General features: G+C 40.0%; 2 protein-coding genes across 3 annotated transcripts; both read left to right on the top strand.

Moving 5' to 3' along the window:
- Positions 1–4,421: 4,421 nt before the first annotated feature.
- Positions 4,422–11,081, top strand: LOC135179278 (ketosamine-3-kinase-like). 2 transcript variants are annotated; one of them, XM_064150876.1, is made up of 6 exons: positions 4,422–4,774; positions 6,299–6,450; positions 7,297–7,388; positions 7,849–7,931; positions 8,337–8,459; positions 9,200–11,081. In XM_064150876.1, exons 1-6 carry the CDS (start codon positions 4,634–4,636, stop codon positions 9,536–9,538), a joined length of 930 nt encoding a protein of 309 aa, XP_064006946.1. In that variant the 5' UTR covers positions 4,422–4,633; the 3' UTR covers positions 9,539–11,081. The 2 variants fall into 2 exon arrangements, with proteins under 2 accessions (XP_064006946.1, XP_064006947.1); XM_064150877.1 differs by having other exon boundaries at positions 4,686–4,774; positions 6,304–6,450.
- Positions 11,082–11,174: 93 nt separating this feature from the next.
- Positions 11,175–23,337, top strand: FN3K (fructosamine 3 kinase). Its single transcript, XM_064150878.1, has 8 exons — positions 11,175–11,921; positions 14,763–14,821; positions 16,437–16,618; positions 17,626–17,777; positions 19,066–19,157; positions 19,407–19,489; positions 20,367–20,489; positions 21,276–23,337. Exons 3-8 carry the CDS (start codon positions 16,478–16,480, stop codon positions 21,612–21,614), a joined length of 930 nt encoding a protein of 309 aa, XP_064006948.1. The 5' UTR covers positions 11,175–11,921; positions 14,763–14,821; positions 16,437–16,477; the 3' UTR covers positions 21,615–23,337.
- The last annotated feature ends 159 nt before the right edge of the window (positions 23,338–23,496 follow it).

The raw sequence follows: 23,496 nt of genomic DNA, 5'->3' as shown, positions 1-23,496 counted from the left end.
CTAGGCTAAGCAAAAGTTAGAACTGCAAATAATCATAATTTTCTCTTGACCAGGATGAAAAAAAAAAAACAAAAAACAAACAAATGTCAAACAGTTTATAGAAAAGAACCCAAGGACCCATGTTTTTACCCTCACAAAAAGCATAAGTTCTTAAAACCATTTCAGTGAAAACAAAAAGAACATTCTTCCTGAACTTCTTCTTGATGGGCAGAAATTTGTGAACAATAAACTCTCTGGCAAGCTGGCACAGGCTGTATTAGAGAGAAAGATAAATCCAAACAGGTAAACTCAGGAAGAGCTCTCTGATTACCGTTTCTGCAACAACCAGAAACAAGTCTTCTGGCTTTGGTCACACTTTCTTTCATATTCTGTCCCAAGTCATGCTACTGAAATCACTACAGAAACTGCTGAAAACAAAGGTATTAACTGCAAATGAACAGACATAAACAGCAGTGATCTCAGTGTCTCTGCATGATCAGAACCATGGCCAAATTCTCCTCCTAAAGTCAATCTCAGTCTGTTATTTTGATAACGGAACCCCTCACTCCCTTTCCATTTATTCATACAGCTGAAGGGAGGAATTAAAAAAAAAATCCTATTTCTCTCTTTAGACAAATTATGTTTAAGGAAAGAGAGAGAAAAACAAGCAAATCTTGATGAATATCTTTAAATCATCTCTTTCCGTAATGGAACATCCTACATCCTTCCTGATCCACCCTTTTGGCTGATCCATGGATGTGGGAGAGGAAAAAAGACAAAGAGCCCACAGTGCATTTCTCACACATTCACACAAATAGAGGCTTGGTGCCCAAAAAGCCTTAATGCATATTTTCCATTTGTATATATAAACCAGCCAATATAAGGCTACACATACCAATTACCTTTTCTCTTCCTGACATACTGTCAAGCAGTAAACAGAAATTAGCAGCTGCAGTGGTTTTTTATTCACTATGTGTATATTAACTGATGACTCACCAAATAATTTGCAGCCCAGCATGCCAGTTGTCTTCTCCTCCACAGAAAGGAACACTATTTTAAAGAGTAAGTTAACCACTGTGGATCTTGCAGGCACGCCAGCGTGCATCAGAACAAGGTGAACCACAACAGGGCAGAGGAAAGGGGGTGGTTCCCAAAGCATACTGCAAGCTTTCTAAAACACTCAAACAGGAATAAGTGACACATTGAGGGAAAAGAAGTGGAGGCAGAGAACAGAAGATTATCACAAAGTCAACCCACTCTGCCACATGGCCTTTTGTTGTACTCCCTCCCTTCACGCAGCAAGACCTACACTGCAGGAACAGCTTCGCTATATAACTAAGCTCTTTTTTTTGACACTCCTCTGCCAGAACACTTGAGGCCTGACTCAGTGTTTTATTTCAAATGGGGAACGGTAATCAATGGCACAAAGGCTAAAGATGGCAGGCAGCAAGCTTAGAGAAGGCCTGCACCTGGAACTTGAAAAGGGCATCTGTGAAGAAATAGCCCCCAAATCCTGGCTCTCTGTGAGCTCCAGCGTCTGCAGGACTGGGGTGTCTGTGCCTCCTGCAAATAGATACTCTCTAAGATCTTTAGGAATATTATGTCTTGTAGGTCTTGCTGAGTTTTTCTAGCAGATAACCTCTTATTTGGAAAGCAAACTGACAGTTCCTCCTTCACAGAATTGCTTGGGTTGGAAGGGACATTAAAGATCATCTAGTTCAAACTCCCTGCAGATTATGTCCACCATGTAATTAATAAGCCTGACATTACAATTTTGGCCAAAATTCTGTTATATCCTATCTGATCAGATGCAATCAGAAAGAAGTGGAATCCAATTAAATTCTAGGGAATTAAAGACCAATGCTCCCTACTCCTACAGCATTCAAGATGCTGTTCTTTTGTGCAGCATGACCACTTTACTGACAGCATGGAATATTCTGCTGTAACTTAGGTTTTGAAGACTGAACCACTTATTTCACTCTGTTTTTACTCAATTAAGTCTATTTAAACAAATCAGATGGGTTTGTCATTGCTTTGTCAAAAGACTAAAGAAACAACACAATCAGACACAACAAGAATTTTCCATGAGTGGCAGAAGTGTCATTTAATAAAAATGTGGGGTTTGAATTATTACTAATCCCATAGTTCTTTAAAAACTACAAAATGAGAGAGCAAATCTCCTTGATCTCAGAACAGACATCACTCCTCTGCTCTCTGAGTAACAAAGAAGGTTCAAAGAAAACCCTCAGCATTATTTTCCATAGCACCTGCTGCTGACTCTTAGACTCCAAATGGAAAATTAAAGTCTCCCTCAGCATTATCTCAAATCATTCTCCATCAACCACTACAGACAGCTGAATCTAATCTTTGCAACATAGGTTTACCATTAATTTTACACAAAGAGTCAGGAGAGCAAATACGTGGCAGAAAACAGATTCCAGAAAAAAAAAACAAACCCAGGACACCAAACAAACCATACAACCATATTCTCATTTGTGTTTCCATACTCTTGTGGTATTAAGTTACGGTTCTTGGGTTTCAGGCTGTCACTGTCACATCCATAAATCCTAACACACTCTGCAGCCAATGCTGGTGAATGAAATTCCTGCAAAAAGGAAAAATAATAGAAACCATCCAACCAAGCTTCTGCAAGCAAGACTGAGCATGCTCACGAGATATTTGGAGTGGCTAAAAGCCCAAGCTGCAGCTATCATGTGTCAGTTCAGGAAATTTTAGACTGGCAATGAATGTGTGCTTCTAGCAAGCACTGGCTCTGCTACAAACCTGCCACACAAATAGCCTCGGTGCGTGCAATAAATCAGACAAATTAAGAGATGTCAAATTTCCTGTAGACAAAAGGTGTAGCTCATTGGCTATGTTCACCCATCAAGTGTTTTCCTAGATAGTAAGTGGATGATGAATGCACAGAGGTATTACACAGCACAACTCGTAAGTCTGGGAGTTCTCACAAGTTTGGATTTGGTGTGAACACAGCACATGGATGATTTGTCCAGGCTCTGTAGGAACAGTTAGAAATGTAGAAGCCTAGGGAAAAAAAATATTTATGCTTAGTCTGTTGAGATTGCTACAGACCCAGAAATCCTGCCAAAAGAAAAATATCATAGAATCAGCCAGGTTGGAAGAGACCTCCAGGATCATCCAGTCCAGCCTAGCACCCAGCCTTATCCACTCAACTAGAGCATGGCACTAAGTGCCTCATCCAGGCTTTTCTTGAAGACCTCCAGGGATGGCAACTCCACCACCTCCCTGGGCAGCCCATTCCAATGCCAATCACTCTCTCTGGCAACAACTTCCTCCTAACATCCAGCCTGTACTTCCCCCGGCACAACTTGAGACTGTGTCCCCTTGTTCTTCTACAGGAGGGATATTCAGAACAATAAAGAAAGAATGAAAGCTGTACCACAGCTCCTGAAAGGGAAAAGTACACAGAAAATAGAGGACTTCATTCCTCTCGGCACTTGCTATTTTGCTGCTCCACAGGAATTGTGAGGGAACTCTTGAACTGCAATGCTCCTGCACTAAACCTCAACGTTTCCAAAGCAAAATTCAGTTTTAAATTTGAAAGTACACATCAATACCCCTAATCTTAATTGCTGTTTGCAGAAACTACTACATGGACACCAATGGGTACTAATGTGCCCAGGGAGCACTGCAGTACTCTTAAAACCCCTAGTAAGAGAAATCAGCAGAGGGAACGGGGAGGTAGTGGGAATAAGTGAAGATCACTTAGAGATTGTAACCAGAGAGACCACTGACGTTTAAGGAAACAGCAGCAAGTGGAAGTACACAATCTTGCCCTAACAAAGAAACACATAAAAGGTCAGCAGGAACTCTTCTAGCTTCTGCACGTAGAAAAAGTGTATTTGAAATAAGTAGCTACTTGCTAAACAAGTTGCACAATCCAATGGGAAAGAACGCTTCAATTTACTTCAGCCCTACACGGGCCAGTGCCCAATAATGGCAAACCGTTCTAGCTATTGACAGAGAACAGAACGAGCTCCAGTATGTACCCGTATCATAGCCAGAAAGCACACTGAATCCAAACGCTTTAAGGTTACTATGCGTTGCTTTTGCTACGCATACTGCCCTAGTCCGACACCTCCTCCTCGCCATGTGCATCCCCTGCGGCCAGAGGGGAAGTCACCACACGCCCAAGGGAGGCGAGTTCAAGCAGCACATCTACAGGCTCTCCTCCGTACAAAACACCCTCCAGGAGGGCTGGGATTTTGGCTAGCGTTATTTAGCACCTTGCCTAACTCCGCCGTCCCGAAAGACTCTCCCGAGGGCATCTTCCCGGGTGGAGGAGCAGGAATAATGAGGAGGTGAAGTTCCTTCGCCCCCTTTGGAGCCGCCGCCTCCTTCCCCAAGCCCAGCCTCCACTCTTTGCCTCTGAGAAGTGAATTTATCCGCCCAGCCGGGGAGAAGCGGCTCCTTTCACGTCCTTGCTCAGGGCCTGCAAACCAACCGCTCGCCCTTTGGCAGCAGCCATCGCCGTCTGTTCCCACGGCAGCGCCCAGGCCACCCCCGAGCCCCTGCCCGCCTCAGGCGCAGGCGCCATTTTGGCAGCCGCCGGCCCGGCCCGACACCAGCGAAGCAGCGCAGGCGCAGAGCCGCTCCGGGCCCGGCAGGCAGCATGGAGGACGCGCTGAAACGGGCGCTTGGCACTGCGGTGCTCCGGCCCACGGGCCACTCGGGGGGCGGCTGCATCAGCCAGGGCCAGAGCTACGACACCGACCATGGCCGGGTGTACGTGAAGAGCAACTCCAAGGCGGAGGTGTGGGGGGGTAGGGGTCGAGGGTGGGGTGCGTGTGGCGGAGCCCGCGGGTGGGAGACAGCCGTGAGGGCGATCGCACAGGGGACCGGCCACGGCCTTATCTTGAGGCATGAAGTGCCGGCTGTAAAATTTCCTCCACGTGTGTCGGGGAGGTGACGGGCCGCCGGGTTTGGAGGCTTTGAAGTTTGGCAGCTTCTGTCCGGTGATGATCTGGCTGGCGACTGTTAGAGGGTTGGGGCCTAGTTTGTGGCTAGGGTGGCCGGGGCTGGGGAGGCCGCGGTGGGGGTAAGCACTGGGATGAGAAGCAGCATTTCGGGTGCGGTGCTGCTCAGGGTGAGTATAAATTGTCTAGGGCTTGTGGTACAGTGGCGTGCTGTGGTCGGTTGTAGCTGGGCTTACGGTGCTTGTCGCTACGGCTGTCAGAGTGTCTGAAGAAGATACAGAACAATCTACAGAGGATGTACGTCTTGCATGAGAAGAGGCTCTCAATAAACTGTGTTTCCCATAATTGTCGTCCGAGGTTTTCTGCTTTGTCCTTTCAATGCCTAATACCGTTGTGTAGAATGTGTAGAAAAATCTCTGCTTTTGACAGAGAGAAGTGTAATGCAGCATACTTGGATGGCATTCTCATTTACAAAAGCAGAGATCAGATGGAAGTTTACTTTAAAGGTACTTCATACTTGTGCCTGTCAAATGAATAGCTTCACTGGAAGAGCAAAAATGGGAACTTGCATTTGCCTTTAATATCAAACATGTTTTAGAAAGCATGTCCTTCATTCCAAATATGTCTGTGCTTTCTGATTACATCAAGGAGCTGGAGGAAGGCACTGAGGTGATAACACTGGGAAATACAGAAGGGTTCTCCTGTTTTAGATTAGACTGGAAGTAGTTTGAATTGATAACAATACAGCCCTTCCACTTGGCCTTTGTTAATTGTGTATTTAGGTGTACAATCCAGCTAGGTACAAGATAGGGCTTGGAAAAAAAAAGAGCTGGATAGATTTTCTGTTCAGTAGTCATTTAACTTTCTATGCTTTTGCCTTTGTGTGGATTCTGAGTGCTGATTAAAGCACACTTTGCCAGGCCATTATAAAGCTGTGCTGTGTGTGCAGCGGTGGATGTATATCAGCAGTTTCTTTAAAAAACACTGGGTTTTACTCTGTTAAAGTTAACAGCTGACTTTAACCTGCTTTAGACAGAGATACAGTGTTTACTGATTTCCTCTGAACAAAGCTATCTCGTGCCCCAGTATTTCAGTTCTTCATTCTTAATCTCCTGTACACTTTGGAATTTTTAGTCAGTGTCTATTGCAAATTGTCCTTTGAGTGTGTTTCATCTACCAGTACTAAAAGGCTGTAAACGTACTGACAACTCTGGTGGTGTGCATTACTCTATCTTGTACATGCAGTAACCACTTACCCAAGGTTGTATTTAGCATTTACAGCCTTGATTTGTTTTGTGAAAGAGCTTTGTCTGCTTGTGAGTGGTGTTCATAGAAACTAATTCTTTCCCAATATTTGGCAGGCCAGAAGGATGTTTGAGGGAGAAATGGCAAGTTTGGAAGCCATCTTGAAAACACAGACCATAAAAGTGCCTAAACCCATCAAAATTATAGACATGCCTGGGGGCACTACTCTATTTGCAATGGAACACTTGGAAATGAGGGGCTTAAACAGGTAAAACAGAATATTATCTTTGTGTCCTTTAATCAGAAATTCTGACTTTTGTGACAGTTAAGTCACTTGGGTTTTTTTTTGGGTGAATGAGGTCAACATGTGTTTGGGAAATTAAACAGCAGAGAACTATATAATACTTCTTAATGCTCCGCTTGGTACATTGGTTTTACATCAAGAAGTGAGTTTTTGTCTAGTTTTGATTTTTTTTCCTGTTTGAAGTATTTTTTTAGTCAATTAGCAAGCTTTACAGTAAGGAAAATTATCTACCTGTGTACTTGTCTTTAAGAACCAGTGCTTAATACTGCTTGTCATGAGTACGCAGAGGCACTTCCCCATATATTTTTATAACTCTCATCTTGACTTTTATAGTTTCAAACTTTTAGCCCTTTTCTGTGGCAAACAGTTGAGTACAGTCAAGTAAGATGAATGCTTTTGTCTGGTTCCCTAAAGGAGGTGAGCACGACAACTTTGTCATCCTAGTCTCAGAAATTTTCCAGCCAGCTCTTGTCTTGCTTATCTGCAGAATTTCTAAATCTTGAAAAACCCTCAGTGAGCTGCAAGAGCAGAAATCCTTATGAGTTTGGGTTGATTGAGATGAAAAATGTACAGAAAAATGTACAGATTTCAGGGGATAATTACAATCTGTGTTTACAGGAAAAAAATGAAGCAATACCTTTGCCTTTAATGATAGTGCCTTGACCACAGGGAAAGATTTGAGAGCTGAAAGACAGGAAAAGACACTTACTTTACTTGTTAGATAAATGTTTTCATGTAACTGCTGGGATAGATAGCAGGAACTGGATTAATTTCTATGTCGGTGTTGCTAATATTTCCTCTGTTTCTCAGACATTCAGCAAAGCTCGGGACACAACTGGCTGATCTCCACCTTCATAACCAGCAACTTGGAGAGAAGCTGAAAAAAGAAGAAAGCACAATTGGTACAGTACACAGCTCCTTGCAAATTTAACATAATTAGCAACACACTACAGAACAGTTAAAATATCTTGTTATTTCAGGATAAGTTCGCCTTCTTCCACCAAAGATATTATTAACATAGATTTGTCTGAAACAGGCAAGGGTTGGTTTGCTTTTCCCGTCTTTGTTTATTCAGCTTATTCACTGAGATTCCAAACCACAGTTTCTGCAAGGATAGAGTATCAGAGGAGGTATGTTACCTCAAAATAAGATTCTGGGGATTATATATAGCTGCTTTATATCAAACTTAAAACTTAGAAGCCAACAGCAACAACCCTTGTAACAGAAGGATTATAAAGCTACAGGGTTTTTTATTCTCAGTAGAAGCAGCACTGTACCCTTGCATAGTTTTTAAGGTCCATTTGCATTGTAGATATTTAGAATCTTGTCATTAGTATTGGATTTTTGTCTTTGGTTTGAAAGGTAAAGGTCAAGGGCAAATGGAAGTCCAGTTTGTGGATCAATTTGGCTTTCATACAGTTACCTGCTGTGGCTATCTCCCACAGGTAGGTTGTACTTCATCAGACTGATAGAATTGTAAGTTTAACATATTTTCTCTTCAGTGACACAAAAGGGATAAAATTATTATTATGGAAATTAGTTTATTTCTGTGGAATCATAGATGAAAAAACATTGTTCAGCCTGCTAAGGAAAGTGGTACTTTAGACAGCACTTCCAGGTGCATTGGACATTCATAGCTCTTAAATCTCTTGGGTTATATCACTTAGAGAAAATTATTTACTGCCCTGATGTAATGTTTTTTTAATAATATTCTATAAAATAGTAGCATTTACTCTCCTGGATGATAGCAGCACAAAGACTGTGTAATCTTCCAAAGCTGTATTTGAAAAAAGAAGAAAATCTGTTGTTTGTGTGGTGTAGAGCTGACATCTGCATATCTGTTCCCTCAGGTGAATGACTGGCAGAATGACTGGGTGACTTTCTTTGCCAAGCAAAGAATCCAGCCCCAGATGGATATGATCGAGAAGAATTCGGGAGACAGAGAAGCAAGAGAGCTTTGGGCACAGCTTCAGGTGGGTGAAATTCTCTCTGTTCTCGTTGTAATGACAAGCTAGGTAATAGTTGTTTAGACTTCCTTTCCATGAAACAAAGTTCCTGTTGGTATACTCCATGCTCTCTTGGTAGGCGATTCCAACTTGTAGAGCCTGAAATGCCCTTTATTCTGAGGTGTAATGGCTTTTGCCACATCACCCTGTGCTAGTATTCCAAAATGAACGTTGCCAAATAGCACTTTGCTTCACTGTTAGGGAAATAATAGATTGAGCTCACATTCCTCATTCCCTGTGGTACATTCATCAGAAAGGTGTAGAAGCAGTACTGTTCTGCATGCCATTTGTTCATTTAAGGTTTGCATGTTTAAGTGACCACAGTATTAGCTATTTGGGTACTGCTAATTTGTAGAAATCTCTACAGGATTGGTGAGAGAACTCTCAAGCCTTCTAATGCTGAAGTGGGTGGTGGTTGTTACTAAAGCTGGTCAATATTGCAGCCAAGTGCTGTTTTTTATTTTTATTGTTTATTTTCCTTCCAGTAAGTGGTTGACTACTCTGCAGCTGCTGGCTTTTAGAGAAATAGAAATCCTCTTGATTTTTCTCAGCATTTCTGTTGACTGTGCTGTCCTATGCTGTTTCAAGTTACATTTTTTACCTGGCTTTAAGAAGTTTCAGTTCATGCTCTGCATGTATGCAGAGAGAACTGCAATAATTGACCTTAAAATGTAATACTTAGATGTCTTGCTTTTTTCCTTCTGCAGCTGAAGATTCCCAGCTTGTTCTGTGATGTAGAAATTATTCCTGCTCTCCTGCATGGAGATCTCTGGGGAGGAAATGTGGCTGAGGATGATTCTGGTCCAATTATCTTCGATCCAGCTTCTTTCTACGGCCATTCAGAGTATGAGCTTGCAATAGCTGGGATGTTTGGTGGCTTCAGCAGTTCTTTTTACTCTGCTTATCACAATAAAATTCCCAAAGCTGCAGGGTTTGAGAAACGCCTAAAGCTTTATCAGCTTTTTCATTACATGAACCATTGGAACCATTTTGGTACAGGGTACAGAGGGTCTTCTCTAAACATTATGAGAAACCTTGTAAAGTGACTTCCTGCTGAGGCAGGATACTTGCTGTGTTGCTTGGAAAATCCCAGACTTGGCAGTGCAACTACAGTAGTAGTAATGTTAAACAAAGCTACCAGACCCTTGACCTCGTTGCTCAGCTGAAGACCTAGAATCAGTGAGTCTTGCTGAATGCCAGGTGTAATTTAGTCATCCCTTTTCAGTCATCCCTGGGAATAATTTTATGAGGGAAATATCAAAGGAAGGGGTTTACTCAGTTGCACAAAAGATCTGTTGGTGTCAGGAATGCACTGTATACTTGAGACTGGGCAAGATAATGCAAATCAAGCACTCAAGTGTAAATGGTGGGAAGAAATTCTGTCTTAGGGACCACTTGTGCTTCAGAGTAGAGAAATACCAGATTTTTATTTGTATCCTAATGGAAAACTTCAGATAAATGTCTGTCAAATGGAAAATTGATTTTTTTCATTACAGCAAAGATGGCTGAAAAAGTTGCTCCTTGCTTTTTGTGCTTTATGATAGATTGCTCAGACACTTTGAGCTCCTCATGTCAAGTTATGTGCATGAGAACAACATTAACAAAATAGTCGGAAAGTCAACAAGAAAATTCTGTAGTGAGAGATGTGAAAAATGATTTAGACTTGCTGTTCATTATGCTGAAATGATTCTATTGGATGGAGAGTGCTTCCTGTTCTGTTAGAAAGCTGTATGAAAATGCTCATCATTTTTTCTGGCATGTGCATTTTGGTGCCTCCTGGCATACCTGTAGGCTGCTTCATGCTTGCCAGTCAGTGGGCTCTTACTCATATGTGTTTTGTTTTCACTAGAACTAGGCTCTCTTTGATTTTGAATCATCCTTTTGTCTAGTAGAGTACATTCTTGAAGGCACTTTAGATGTTCACATCCTGTGAAGATGTACACTCTCACTAACAGAAACTGAAGATGTACTTCTTAGCTGTTGTCATTGCCCACTGGATAACACCACCCATTGATGCAGGCTTCACATCAGTTTTCTATAGTTGAGACTCCAGGTGCCATAAGCTAACATTTTTCTTCAGTCCCCATGAAGTGCACTTTCTAGCTCTTGGGATAAGAGACATGAAGCCAAAGGAAGTTCAGATGTAACTCACAGAACAGCAGCTTTACATCGCTGTCAGAAGTTCTGTAAGGACAGCTTTGCAGAGTATCTGTTTCTTGTACCCACTGATAGTAATGCTGCAATTGCACTCTTTTTGATGTAGGCTGGCAATGCAATTCAGTGCAAGCATACCAGGTAGGTGAGAGAGATGCATGGTTTCTAGCATGCACGTGGAGTGTTTGGGAATTACTTTTGTTAATTAAAGATGTTTTTCACTGGATATTGGCAAATTACAAAGAGATTTTTAGTTGCTGGGTTTGCAGTTATTCATAAGTAAGTTTAGAGAGGACCATTGCTTGATGTGACTTTCTTTCCTTTATTCTACTGCTCTTGTCATTGGCTGTTTAACTTTTGCTACAAAGAGTTTTAAAGCCTTGCTTGGTAGAATAGCTTTTACTTTGTGGCTTAAATAAATTATTTCCCTGTTGATGATTGTTGTCTTTGTTTTCTGTATTAAAACTTTACAGCTCATGCTCATTCTGGAGGAGCTTCTTGCTCTCACCTGTGGAAGGTCCTTAGTTTGTTAGAGAGTTATAGTCATCAGGGGTGTTGATAGGAATGTGGTTGTGGGTTTTAATCTGGAGCAGTATGGCACTGGAGAAAATGTCCTTGTTGTTTGGTTACAGTGCAATTTGAGGTCTTACTTGTGCCTTCCAACTGTTTGGATGCTGTTGCTTCTATGTCCATGCTCATATCCCTGTCCCATTCACCCAAACTTAACACTGCTGAATCCAGCTGGTGGAAGAAATGCTCTGAAATTTTAGCATGCAGTCAGTCTGGTTAGATTAACTGTTTATTTTCATATGCCTTCATAATAAAGTTAGAAGTTATTTAATGAGGTCCATTCTGTTTACAAATCTTCAACAAATGAACATGTTTCTTTTGCTAAAACCACCTAAATACTTCTTAGAAGGTGAAAAGTGGATCACTTGTGATACATGCCGAGTCTTCAAAGTTCTATCACCTTGTAAAAACAGAACAGAATCCAGATATTTTTGTGATTGGAGGAAAACTCTTGTATGCAAGTTATGTAAATAGAAATAGAGTTTTGATTTGAGGGATGTTATGCTCACTCTTTTGGGCTTCTCTTAAAAGTGGGAGAGGTGTAGGGAGGAATACAAAAGGAATGTAACAGGAAGCTCTATTGTGCCATCAATTCCTTGGTTCTGAGTTCTTACAGACAGCAGTTGAATCAGGGGATGGAGAAGGGAATGAAATCTGAAGGCAGGCTGCTGGTGGACCCTTAAGAAATTGCTGAAGTTCTGTATGGTAAATATTACTATTTTTTCTTTTGCATTGTACAGTTCTGTACTGCTCATAGAATTCTCTTTATTTTTGCATTATGTCTTCAAGGCATGCCTTTGTTACTCTTTATCTTTCTCCTAGCTTTACACTGTAATGTGTCCTTCTTTTCCTTCTTGTCTGTTCAAAACTCCTCTTGGCTCCTTTTGTACATCCTAAGCCTGACAAATATTTCCTTGTACCTATTCTCTCACTCTGTGTTTTCTGGTTTTGTATCCTAAGTTTGCTGACTGTCCATTCCTATTTGGACAAGGAACAAGGGCAAAAGAAGCATTGGATTTTTCTTAAATGCACACAGTGTTACATGTGTTTATATATAAAAATTGTAACATCCTCTCATGATGTTTCTCAAGCTTTTCTCAAGATGGGTCCCAACATATGGCATATGTAGACTAATGCATCTCACAGCATTTATTTTTAAGACTTGGAAAATCAGATCTCTCTCTCTCTCTCTCTTTTTTCCTTAGAGTAGAATTTGAAAATAGTTCCTTAGAAAATTAGTGTTTGGGATATGACTATGCATAACTAATAAGATCAGCTTCTGCCTTGAAGAGGAGTATGGGAAGGGAGACTTGGAAATCTGAACTTTGTGGTTAGAATCACAGGAGCAGGTTGGGACAGACCTCAGGAGGTCACTTAGTTCATTCTCCTGCTTAAGTAAGCAGGAAGAGCTGTGAGGGTTGGCAGATTTCTTAGGTGTTTAAACCTTCAAAAGATGGAGGATGCTGAACTTCTCTGGGCTTGACTGACTTAATTGTGAAAATACATCATCCATTTTGAACTCTGCAAGAACCTCTGTTTTTGCTGAATTGCTTATAGTTCCTTTGTACCCTACATTTCAGTGAGTTTTGTTTTCTTCCTTGTGCACTGCTGCCATCTGCAAAAACTGCCTGCAGCTATGAATGTTGCACTTTAATACTGTTTTTCTTCCTGCTTTTCATCTTCACTGCTGTTCCAAAATAGATGTGGTGATTTTAGCTGATGCTGGACTGTTCTAGCAGAAGTAAAAGCAGGTGGGAAGTGATATATAATTAGCTTGTCCTATAAGCTCTGATTGTGACAAAAGAGTTAAGGAGAAAATGTATTTCTGGCAACTAAGCCACACCAGAATCACAATAGCTGTATTATTTTTCTTTGTAAAATAATGTTCAATTGCTTTTAATTACATTTTTCAGTCATGTCTCAAAAGAATTCACTGATATCTCCCAAGACATGATTGATGTTTTATACAGAGCTACAGCCTGTGCAGTTATGCTAAAGAACAAATCTATAGGAATAAAGAAGGTCTGAATTACTTGTCCTTGGATAGTTCTTTACTGAGAAACTATAACTTTTGTATCAAAGGAAGGGAGGGTTTTGTGATGCAAAGTCTTTTCTTGCTCTTGGATTACACTGTTCTATAGCTTCTTTGTTTTCCTGGCATTTAGAAGCCGCTACTCCCAAAGGTATAAGCAATCTTTTTCTTCCTTGCTATACATGGGGATATCTCTCTTCTAGACAAACAAACAGAAGCAGTTGTGAGCAAAACAAGGAGAAAAGACCTGTGAAATCAAGCAATTAAACCTCCACTGCAAGCATAACCCGGAGGATAGGTCTCAAACCAGAAGCCCATCACCACTTCCATCACTTGGCCTTTGTCATTCCTCACATCTCACAAGCTACTGCTGGCCATTGGCCTGTTCCTGTGGGACCTGGCCATGGTGCTGAACTGGTGCTGGTGGGGAGGATTCACTGACGGCATCGTCTTCCAACACATCTGGGATGCTTTTGAGTTGTTTTACTTCCAATGTTTGAAATTACATAGTCTGAAGTTGCTTGGCTGGAAGCAATGTGAACAAAAATGTTAGAAATCAGGCATTTCATTTGCACCATACTAGTTAAATATTGATTTCAGCATGGAAGCAAACAAAAAGGCTTTCCTGTCTCTTGGCTACTGTGTAAGTGATGGAGTGTCTTTGGACTAACACAGTCCTGTTTGTGCTTTAACAAAAAATAAAATGTCAGAAAACCATTATTCCTTACCTTAGGTGTTCCACTGCAACCTAGGGTATGAATCGCTCAGCAGTTGGAGACCATTGTTGTAATAGTAGAGTACCCTTCAGGGCTTCATACATCCTGAAATTGAAATTGCTTGGCATTTTCACTATCTGTAAATCAGTCATATGAGCCTCAAGCTGTCCAAGATCTACAGCCACAATCAGGTTGCTTTGGATGCCTGTGCACTGGTGTACTGTGATTTAATGTACACACTGAGCACTTAGGTTTTAAGCGTTATTTGGTCCAGGCATAGCTGGTGGCTTTAGCAACTGTGGCTCAATTCTGGGCATAAATTTTCTGTGATGGATAAACTACTTCAGACTCCTACAGCAAGTGCTGACTCCTGTACTTCTCCCCAGATTTACTTTCTGTAGCTCTACTTTCTGAATAATTCATTTTGGTGTATCAGTGATGTGACAGTTACAAATATTACAGCTGGACTTTGCAGGACTGCTATCTTAGACTTATAACACAAATGTCCAATAAGGATATGTAACCTTGAGAGTGGCTTCTTGCTGTTCCTGAATACCCTCCTGAATTTGAACTACTCTTTCTGATTCCAGGCCATGAGCTGCACTTTCCCAACTTGTGCTTTTACTCTGTAAGCAGTGCTCTGCTTAAAGAAATCTGATGTTATTAAAGTTCCTTCTTAGCCAGTTTGTCCCTTTGTAGTCTACTCTATTCCAGCTGCTCTGTGTACTGTAAGCAGCTATGTTTTGAGAAACTACTTGTTTGAGAAATAACTATAGCACTGTTTTTCACTCCATGTAGGACTGGAACCATTTGTGAATGTAGTGAAAAGCCTACCTAATGAAGCCAGTGCTTGTCACGTAAGCATTCCTTTTCTGTGTCAAAACTAAAGAGCTTCTATGAATCAGTGCAAACAGATAGTGAAAACAGAGATAAATGCATGAAAGCACAGGGTAACAATGGCCACAGAATCCAGAAACTCCCTGGGGAGAATGTAGGCATTGCTGCTGTGAGTGAGAACAAGAACTGCAGCCTTTTCCACAGCTCAGTAATGTGCTAGGAGCCCACTAACCAAATATGTTACCTTTGTATGGACATTATTAAAACATATTGTGGGGTCTGGGTTCTAACATATTTGAAAGGTTTAATACTTTATACCTGAGGGTATCAGTGCACTTTGCAAGTATGGATTAAATTCAGCAGTACCCAGCAGATCTTTTAGTGTGTTGGATTGTGAAAGGAGATAAGAATGTGAAATGGCATCCTAAAGGTAATGTTAAATCTGGGGGAGCATAATGGAACAGTATCCTAAATTTCTTTATCACCAGCTTTATGCTTTACTGTAAATATTCATGTAATAATGTCCAGCCTTGAGGACCTTACTAGCAGTGTTACCAACTTGAGAGCATCTTCAGGCACCAGTCTTTCAAGAGACTCAATTATGTCCCTGTGGCCGTTTGAGCTAGTTTTCTAGTTCAGACATTAAAAAAATTGGAACAGAGAAACTTAGAAGTGGAAACTCTGAGTGGAGAGGTGAACGTTGTAGGGATAGGCCATATAATGGCAACAGTGGAGAAGTTAATATAATTTCATTGGAGCATTAAGAGCTTTATGTCTGGAAGCACTGCTTGGACCTTCCCCTTGCTGCTTCTGCTGCTTCCTTGCTGCTGTTTTGGCTGCTGCTGCTGCTTCTGTGGCTTCGCCGCTGCTTGACCCCTTCCCCATCTTCCTTAAGGTTATTATATTTCTGTAGTATTTTATTCTCCTTACACTGTTATATTTAGTTTAAACTATAAGAAATACTATTTCATTTTTCCTGACTTTCAAAAAAAAAAAAAACCAAACCCGTGCTGCAGTGAGTTTACCGGGGGAGGGATCCACTCTAACCCGGGCCAGCCCCAGAAAAGGAAAGTGTGCTGCAGATCTCCACCATGACAACAGAACACCACTCCATACAAAAAAACTACAAGCAGAGAAAAAAACCCCACGAACCTTCCCGGATATTTCTAGGGGGTGACATGTGATCAGCACCATGACCTAAAGGGATCCTCATGAATATGCAACTTTCCCCCCCCTATGTCTGAAGCACCAGGCCGTTCGTGCTTTGTGTTGTTGCGTTTGGTTTGGCCTCCCTCTAGTGGATTGGCTTCAAACTGACAATGCCATCACAGAGCTTAAAAAAGAAAGCGGGATCCAAACTACAAATACCAGCAGCTCCCAGTACAGTTGAGAGAGGACCCAGGACACACCTCTCCATTACGTTCTAGCAAATATTTCCAAAGGTGTTTATTTTGCATGCATAGCTATAAAATTCCCTGAGAACCAAAGCATTTTGCAACATTATCTCTGGATTTGCCCTTTTTTTTGGCTGCCCTTTTTTTTTTTTTTTTTTTTTCCATTTGATGGGTGGCCCTTTCTACCTCATAGCAGAGTGACAGTGAAAGAAGGACCCAAAGCTTTAATCTTGTTTTGCAGAGGATTTAGCAGAAAGCAGCTGCATCAGCCTGGAAACTGCCATGGAAAAAATCCTGAAAACAGAATTGAAAACTTCTCTCCTGAAGGCATTTGGAAGCTCGGGAGGAGGATACATTAGCCAAGGCCAAGCTTATGAAACAGACAGTGGACGAGTGTTTGTTAAAATCAACCACAAACCAGAGGTTAATGCCAGCAGATATTTAACTACTATTACTGCATGCAGAGAGGTTTTTATTTTAAAGGAACCTGATTGTTAATAATGTAGAGTTTTGCTTTTCAGGATGATTTTTGATTATTCCAGATTTCATTTCCATTTTATTTGTAAAGCTGTAATCTTTTATATCAAGTATTAAAGCGGGAGGTTTGATTAATGCAAAATGAGATGTAATGCAATGTGATAACCCAGAACAACAGAAACTGGCATTGCAATATAGAACAAGGGGGCTGTTATTGTAGTGCTTAAGAGTTTGGAAGAGCTGAATTTGCATTCACTGCATTCCTTTTCATGTTTCATTTGGGAGGACAGAGTAGTGGGAGGGAAGATACAGGGTGCCAGTGCTAAAACTCGTGTTTTATTTTTAAAGCTACAAAGGTTTCAAACTTTCTCCTTGCCTTATTTTTTCCCCCTGATTTCTAGAATCAAAATTCTGGCAATATTTTCAGGCCAAGCTCTTGACTTTTCTGTTACTAAATGAATACCAGTTACTTGTGTAACACTGCAATCCATCAGAAATTTGCTTTATCAATACAAAATATATTCTAAAACTGCTGTTAAGAACAGCATCTTTACTTCAAAACTGCGGAGTACAGGCTTAACGTTTGTACTGTCGTCTCCATCTGGTGGCCATTGACCTACATGGGTAGAACCAGTTTAAGGCTCTGATTTTTTTTGAAGGAGGAGATCTTGAGTATTATTCTCAGAGATACTGTTACATCTGCTGAGTAGTTTGGAAATCATGCTGAAATGGGATGTATCCTGCTTAGTCTGGAATGAATTTGGGAAGGGAAAAAAAAATAAATTAGAACTAAGATCCTTGAGTCTTCCTGTGCAGACTGAACCTTGTTGCAGCTACATTCTTTTATCAAGATGAATTAGCTTCTTGTAATTTCATAAACAAGGCTGTTTTATTCAAATTACTTGTTGCAGACGTTCATGGTTTATGGCGAAGATATTCTTATTCCTTGACAGGCTAGAAGAATGTTTGAAGGGGAAATGGCAAGCCTGGAAGCTATTCAGAAAACCAATATTGTGAGAGTGCCTCAGCCTATTAAAGTAATTGACCTGCCTGGAGGAGGAGCAATGTTTGTCATGGAGTACCTAAAGATGAAGCACCTCAACAAGTATGCCTGTATATCTCTTAATCTTTTTATTATGCTTTGGAGCCTATTTGTCTCTCAGTCAGAAAACACGAGAATGGCCTCTCTGCTCTCTCAGAGCTTACATCCATCAAGATTCATATTTGTACATGTGCATACTTAAAACACTCCAAACATAAATATAGGTATATGTGTGTGTGTATACAATCTTTCCCCATGTTTTGCTCTTCCCTGTCCCTCTGCTGGCAACAGATATACCTGCAATGCTATTACTGACACAGAGCTTTGCATACTGGTCCACATGTGCTGAGATGCTACTAAAGTGAGTGTGGTAATGGCTGAGTTTAGCCCATCCTTGCCTCATGAAACTTCTCACTTAAGTTTCTTTTCATAGCCAATCAGTTTTCCTTAGATTTACAGGCTTATGTCTTTGAAACCTCTGCTTCTGTAATGGTTGAAGTCAGTCAACGAGGTGAGAAAATAGAGATAACATGATGTTCCATTTCATTCATCACTAAGCCTGAACATAGAATTCAGGACTTACATGCTCCTGAAATAGGCTTTCAGGAGTTAACTGCTTTGTTCCAGGCCTCTGTGGGAACACAGTAATGGCTGCTTATCTTCTGGCAGTTCTTCGTCCAACATACCTGTTTTTATTGGGAGAACCATGGCAATTCTACAGCCTCCCCAAACAGCCCATTCCAATCCATCTCGCTGTTCCTAGGAAAGATTTTCTGGTGTCTAACCTGAGTCCTCCTGGTGGCAATTTTAAACCCATTATTTCTTACTCATTCTGGGCACAGATTTTAAAGTAGCTTCTGTCCTTGCAGCTTCTGTCCAGATATTTGTGCAATATTTTACATGTTTTTCAGTTGTCTGTTTTCTGCGTTAAGCAGCCTCAACTCAATTCTTGCCTATGGCTTCTTTTCAGACTTGCTATTTTTACTGCTGTTCAGCTGATCTCAGAGTATGAGGCACAGAAGTAGAGGCTTTGTTCAATTCTCTGCTTATTAATATGGTGCTGATAAGGAGGATTACCTGATCCTCCTGACCTCTATACTCCATTTATACAACCTTGTGTTCTGTTTACCTTTCTTGCATAGCACTGACCTATGTTCATTTTATTATCTGTAGCAACCTCTTTCTTCAGAGCTGTCTATTCACTCACTCTGTTATGTACTTTTGAAGTCGTTAAGGTTCTGTATTTGCAAAATACACACTTGGTGATACATAACTGAGATCTTTTTTTCCCTCTGTGATATTTCATTTGCTCATCTTTGTTTCAGTTTCATTTTAGTTTTTGCTCCTGCAGATATTCTTCAAAACTTGGTGAGCAGATAGCAGAGCTTCATCTTTATAACCAGAAACTTGGAGACAAATTAAGAAAGGAGGGAAACACAATTGGTAAAGTATTGATATTGTGTACTAACCCAACAATGAAACCATTGATTTGGTACAGTGTCACACTGTAATTATAATGATTAGTAATGTCTATACTGGGACAATGTTTCATGAAGTATCCTATCACTCCTGTCCCTATGTCACACTTCTCAAAAATACATGATATGTATAGAAGCTATCTTTACTGTTACAATTTAAAAACTTGTAATTTTAACCTTGATTAAAAGTAATTTATTTTATCTTGTTTCTTAGGTAAAGGAGCAGGTCGCTCTGAGTCTCAGTATGTGGATAAGTTTGGATTCCATAAAGTCACTTGCTGTGGTTTTATACCACAGGTATGTTCCATGGCTCTGAAAGCTACTGCTCTCATAAAGTTTTATCCAAAAGCTCTTTTTGTTGTCCTTGAGCTTTAAGATCACAGTTTTGCTCTCACAGTTTCATTCTCACCTGACAGTGAAGGCAGTATGGCTGTTCAATGTGTGTGGCTTGCTACAATGCATGTAGCAAGCAAGATGCAGTGGATCGAGTAAGAATGTGAAATTGTGGTTGTTCTTTACACAGAGCTTGGAGATGCTTAATAAAACAAGTATCCTTCAAGTATGCCATGTCTTGGTTTTTTTTATGGATGTCAAATGGCAAAATCCACTGCTTTTAGAAAGACTCAGTGTTTAACACTTAAGATATTACAAAGAACTTCTGGAGGTAAATCAGTCATTTGCTGGTTCTGTATATGATCGAATTAAATTCTTCAGCTTAACTGAATGAATTTTGAATATCTCAAATTCTTTGCTTAAGTACAGCCTCTCACCAAATTAGAAGGTAGTTCATAAAAATGAAGGAATGCTTTTAGAGTTCTAGAAAGATTTTGGAACATAATATGGAATGACTGAAACAATCTCACCAGATACTGTCCCTCTTAAATACATTAAGATATTATGAATGAGTGGGTGGGTGAATGGATGGATGGATAAAATAAGCAGAACCTTAGATTATATTTTGTGTCAAAGACAGCTCCACCTAAGCATGAAGAGAGTATCACTCCCAAAAGCACAATCAATGAAATCTCTCGTGACATTTGTGTGTAGTTCATACTGATATTGTCTAGGCCATTGTGTTAGCATCAAACATTTTAACTTGGTACCTTTCATTATTAATGCTGACTATGTATATGTTGAAATTTCTTACTACAAACCTCTTTGTCATCTTTTTTAGGTGAATGAATGGCAGAGTGATTGGCCTTCCTTCTTTATTCGTCACCGACTCCAAGCTCAGATGGATTTGATTGAAAAAGATTACGGAGACAGAGAAGCCAGAGAACTTTGGTCACAGATAAAAGTATGCAACATGTCTTAAATGTGGGGTTTTTTTTTAGAGTGTCAGAAAATATGTATCAGTGGAATTTTAGAAGTGTTTTATAAGAGATTTATTTAGGTTTTAATGGACAAAGCTTCACAGCTGTTTTAGCAACATTGTCAGCTGAAACAATTCATGTTGTTCTTCCTAATTTTTCTATTAGACAGTGAAAAACCTGTACTTCAGCACTGACAGTTATTTCTTAGTATATACCTTATAATAATAAGGTGGCAAAACCTATCTAAGAACTTGGTGTTACAAAGCAGGCAAGATTCTGCTGCCCAGGCAGATGTATTTATTTTTTAACTGGTCCCAATTCACAGCTGAGGCTGTGGTTCAGGTCATACTCCATGCAGCACTCAAGAAAAAGCCAGGAATATGTTCCTCTGCAGCACAGATGTGTTCCTTAATTTTGACTAATTGGTATACATGTTTACTGCTCCTCTCTTTGCTGCTGAAACCTTTTGATTTAAATGTATTTTATTTTTTGTAACAGCTAGTATTATCCATGTCTAGAAATGACACATTAATACTAGATGTTGATACTGGACTATGAATTAAATAATTACCTAAGATCTGCCATAAGCAATCAAGAACATATATTGAGGTTTACAGTTCAGGTTTATGTTTGTAACCATCAGTTCCAAAAACACTTGAGTCAGAGGACCGAAAACATTGACCATTTAGTCTCCTATATACTACAGTGCTTCCTTTACTATTTCAAAACTCTCTAACTGTTACATGTTTTTCATGTTGGTTTTTTTTCAGCTAAAGATTCCTGAAATGTTCTGTGATGTAGAAATCGTTCCTGCCCTTCTGCATGGGGACCTGTGGGCAGGAAATGTGGCTGAGGATGACTCTGGGCCAATTATCTTTGATCCTGCTTCTTTCTATGGCCACTCAGAATTTGAACTGGCCATTGCCGGAATGTTTGGTGGATTTAGCAGCTCTTTTTTCTCTGCCTATCACAGTAAAATACCCAAAGCTCCAGGGTTTGAGAAACGAAACAAATTGTATCAGCTCTTTAATTACATAAACCACTGGAACCATTTTGGGACAGGGTACAGGGGTTCTACCATAAATGTAATGAAGAAACTTCTGAAGTAGCCAGATGGGTTTGAGAAATCCTAACATAGTCCTTTAGGAATGAACAGCCCCCACTTGTCAGAAGTAATGCAAAACTAGGAATTAATGGTGGAATTAATTGATGGTAAAACACTTACCATGCAAAAGGTTAACTACACTTTTGAACCTCACTAAATATTAAGAGTGATTGTGTAACTTTAAACTTAGGCACCAGTTTCCTAGCACAGATCCTTACCCTGCTGAAGAAAAAGACTGCGTTGTTTGGAAAGAGTTCCCTAGGTTAGAAAAGTCACAGCACAGTCAGCCAAAGCTTACTCTCCATAGAGTCTCACTTAATAGCTGCTGCATTTCCACAGTTTCCATCTTGTCACTTTTGCTGCTGCTGCTCTATCAGTAGTTCAGTACTGAGACCTACTGCTGTGGGATTGCGGTGCTGGAAGTAAAAACTTGTTCCTTACATCTTCCCTTTTTTGTTCTGCTTTAGTTTTCTATCTGTTTCCATCCTTTTCCCCCATTTATATTTGTCATCTTTTTCATGTTAAGTGTCCTAATCCAAAATTTTAATCAGGTTCTATGAATCTGAAAATTTAAAATATCCTTTTTTTTATTTAAAGGGTAGACAAGGCCCTTTGGACTGCAGTTGACAAGCATATATAATTAATAACAATTCTAATATTTATTTTAATTTAATTTAATTAACTTACATGCTTTTGTTATTTTCTCTTGCTGTGAGAAATGAAATTACAGTGGTATTTTGCAAAAAGGAGGCCTCTGTAGGTCCTTGGCAATTAACTGTAAAGGCAGAAAGTGGATTGTTACCACACAAGTTTGATAACAACATATCATAGTTTTAGTATGATATTTCAGTGTGTTATACTATGATAGTAACATATTTGTATAGCTTTGTAAAGAGATAACAAAAAGTGGGAGGGAAGCTTAATGTTCTGAGGACATGAAAGCGTCTGCTGCTGCTGTGTTGGTTGGTGCTTGATATATTTTCAGTTTTAGAAAATAACATGCAGTAGGCAAAGCTGGTCTGGTCTGCCACTGCTGGATTATTGAAGTGTCAGATGGCTTTATAATGTTTTCTAATAGTCCTAATTCCTTTATTTTTACAGAAAAATACAGGCAATGAGAATTTGGGGAGGAAAATGTGCAGCAAAATTATTGGCATACAATGTGAGATAGTCTGTGTTAGCAAATCCAGAGTTGTTTTTTTTAATGGAAGAAAATGGTAAAGAGAGCAACTCTAAGTGCAGTCCAACAAAATGCTGATGTGAATCAGAAGATCTGGATAACAATGACTGAATTTAGGTGTTTAGGCTTTAGACTGTTGTCACAATACCTAAAGTGTTAAAAAATGCTCAAATATTTTCAGACTTTCCCCCAACATTTAAATGGCTGTGCTAGTGAAGATTTCAAGTTAGATGTTCTAATTTATACAAGTTGAAAAATGCATTTAATCATCTGTAAATATATTTTTTTTTTTACTTACCTTGATGCTGGGCTACAGCTGAAGAAAGTTTTCATGGGTGTGGTAGTAACACTTAATTCTAACGGTGGGAAAGTGGAATAATAGAGTAAGAATACAATTGAAATCCTAGCTGGTAGCTGGAAGATCCAGGTCTGAGGAAAGAGCAAAGTGCCTGTGTCCCAGCATTTATTCATGTTAATAAAAATTCATATATCACATTGGAAAGTACACATTAATTTCTTCTCAAATAAAATCCTTGCCTTGCAGAAATGATGTGTTTGATGTGCCTGTATTTTGCCATTGTGGATTGCTTTAATGAACTTGAGCCTGAAGAGATTTGGGTCTGGATGGGGGTACTGGAAAAGAGAAATGAACTGTCCTAACATCCTGACCAGACCCAAGTGTCTCCCTGACTTTCCTTTGTAACTG

This window comes from Pogoniulus pusillus, chromosome 11 (genome assembly GCF_015220805.1).
Source record: "Pogoniulus pusillus isolate bPogPus1 chromosome 11, bPogPus1.pri, whole genome shotgun sequence".
NCBI lineage: Eukaryota > Metazoa > Chordata > Aves > Piciformes > Lybiidae > Pogoniulus > Pogoniulus pusillus.
This window is presented reverse-complemented; position numbering and strand designations above follow the sequence as displayed.

Excerpts from the sequence above, each read along its gene's own strand:
- LOC135179278 (XM_064150876.1), top strand. The coding sequence starts at position 4,634 with ATGGAGGACGCGCTGAAACGGGCGCTTGGCACTGCGGTGCTCCGGCCC. Across the intron at positions 6,451-7,296 it reads GAAATGAGGGGCTTAAACAG|ACATTCAGCAAAGCTCGGGA; the intron begins GTAAAACAGAAT and ends TCTGTTTCTCAG. Across the intron at positions 7,389-7,848 it reads AAAAGAAGAAAGCACAATTG|GTAAAGGTCAAGGGCAAATG; the intron begins GTACAGTACACA and ends TTGGTTTGAAAG.
- FN3K (XM_064150878.1), top strand. The coding sequence starts at position 16,478 with ATGGAAAAAATCCTGAAAACAGAATTGAAAACTTCTCTCCTGAAGGCA. Across the intron at positions 16,619-17,625 it reads AAATCAACCACAAACCAGAG|GCTAGAAGAATGTTTGAAGG; the intron begins GTTAATGCCAGC and ends ATTCCTTGACAG. Across the intron at positions 19,490-20,366 it reads GCTGTGGTTTTATACCACAG|GTGAATGAATGGCAGAGTGA; the intron begins GTATGTTCCATG and ends CATCTTTTTTAG.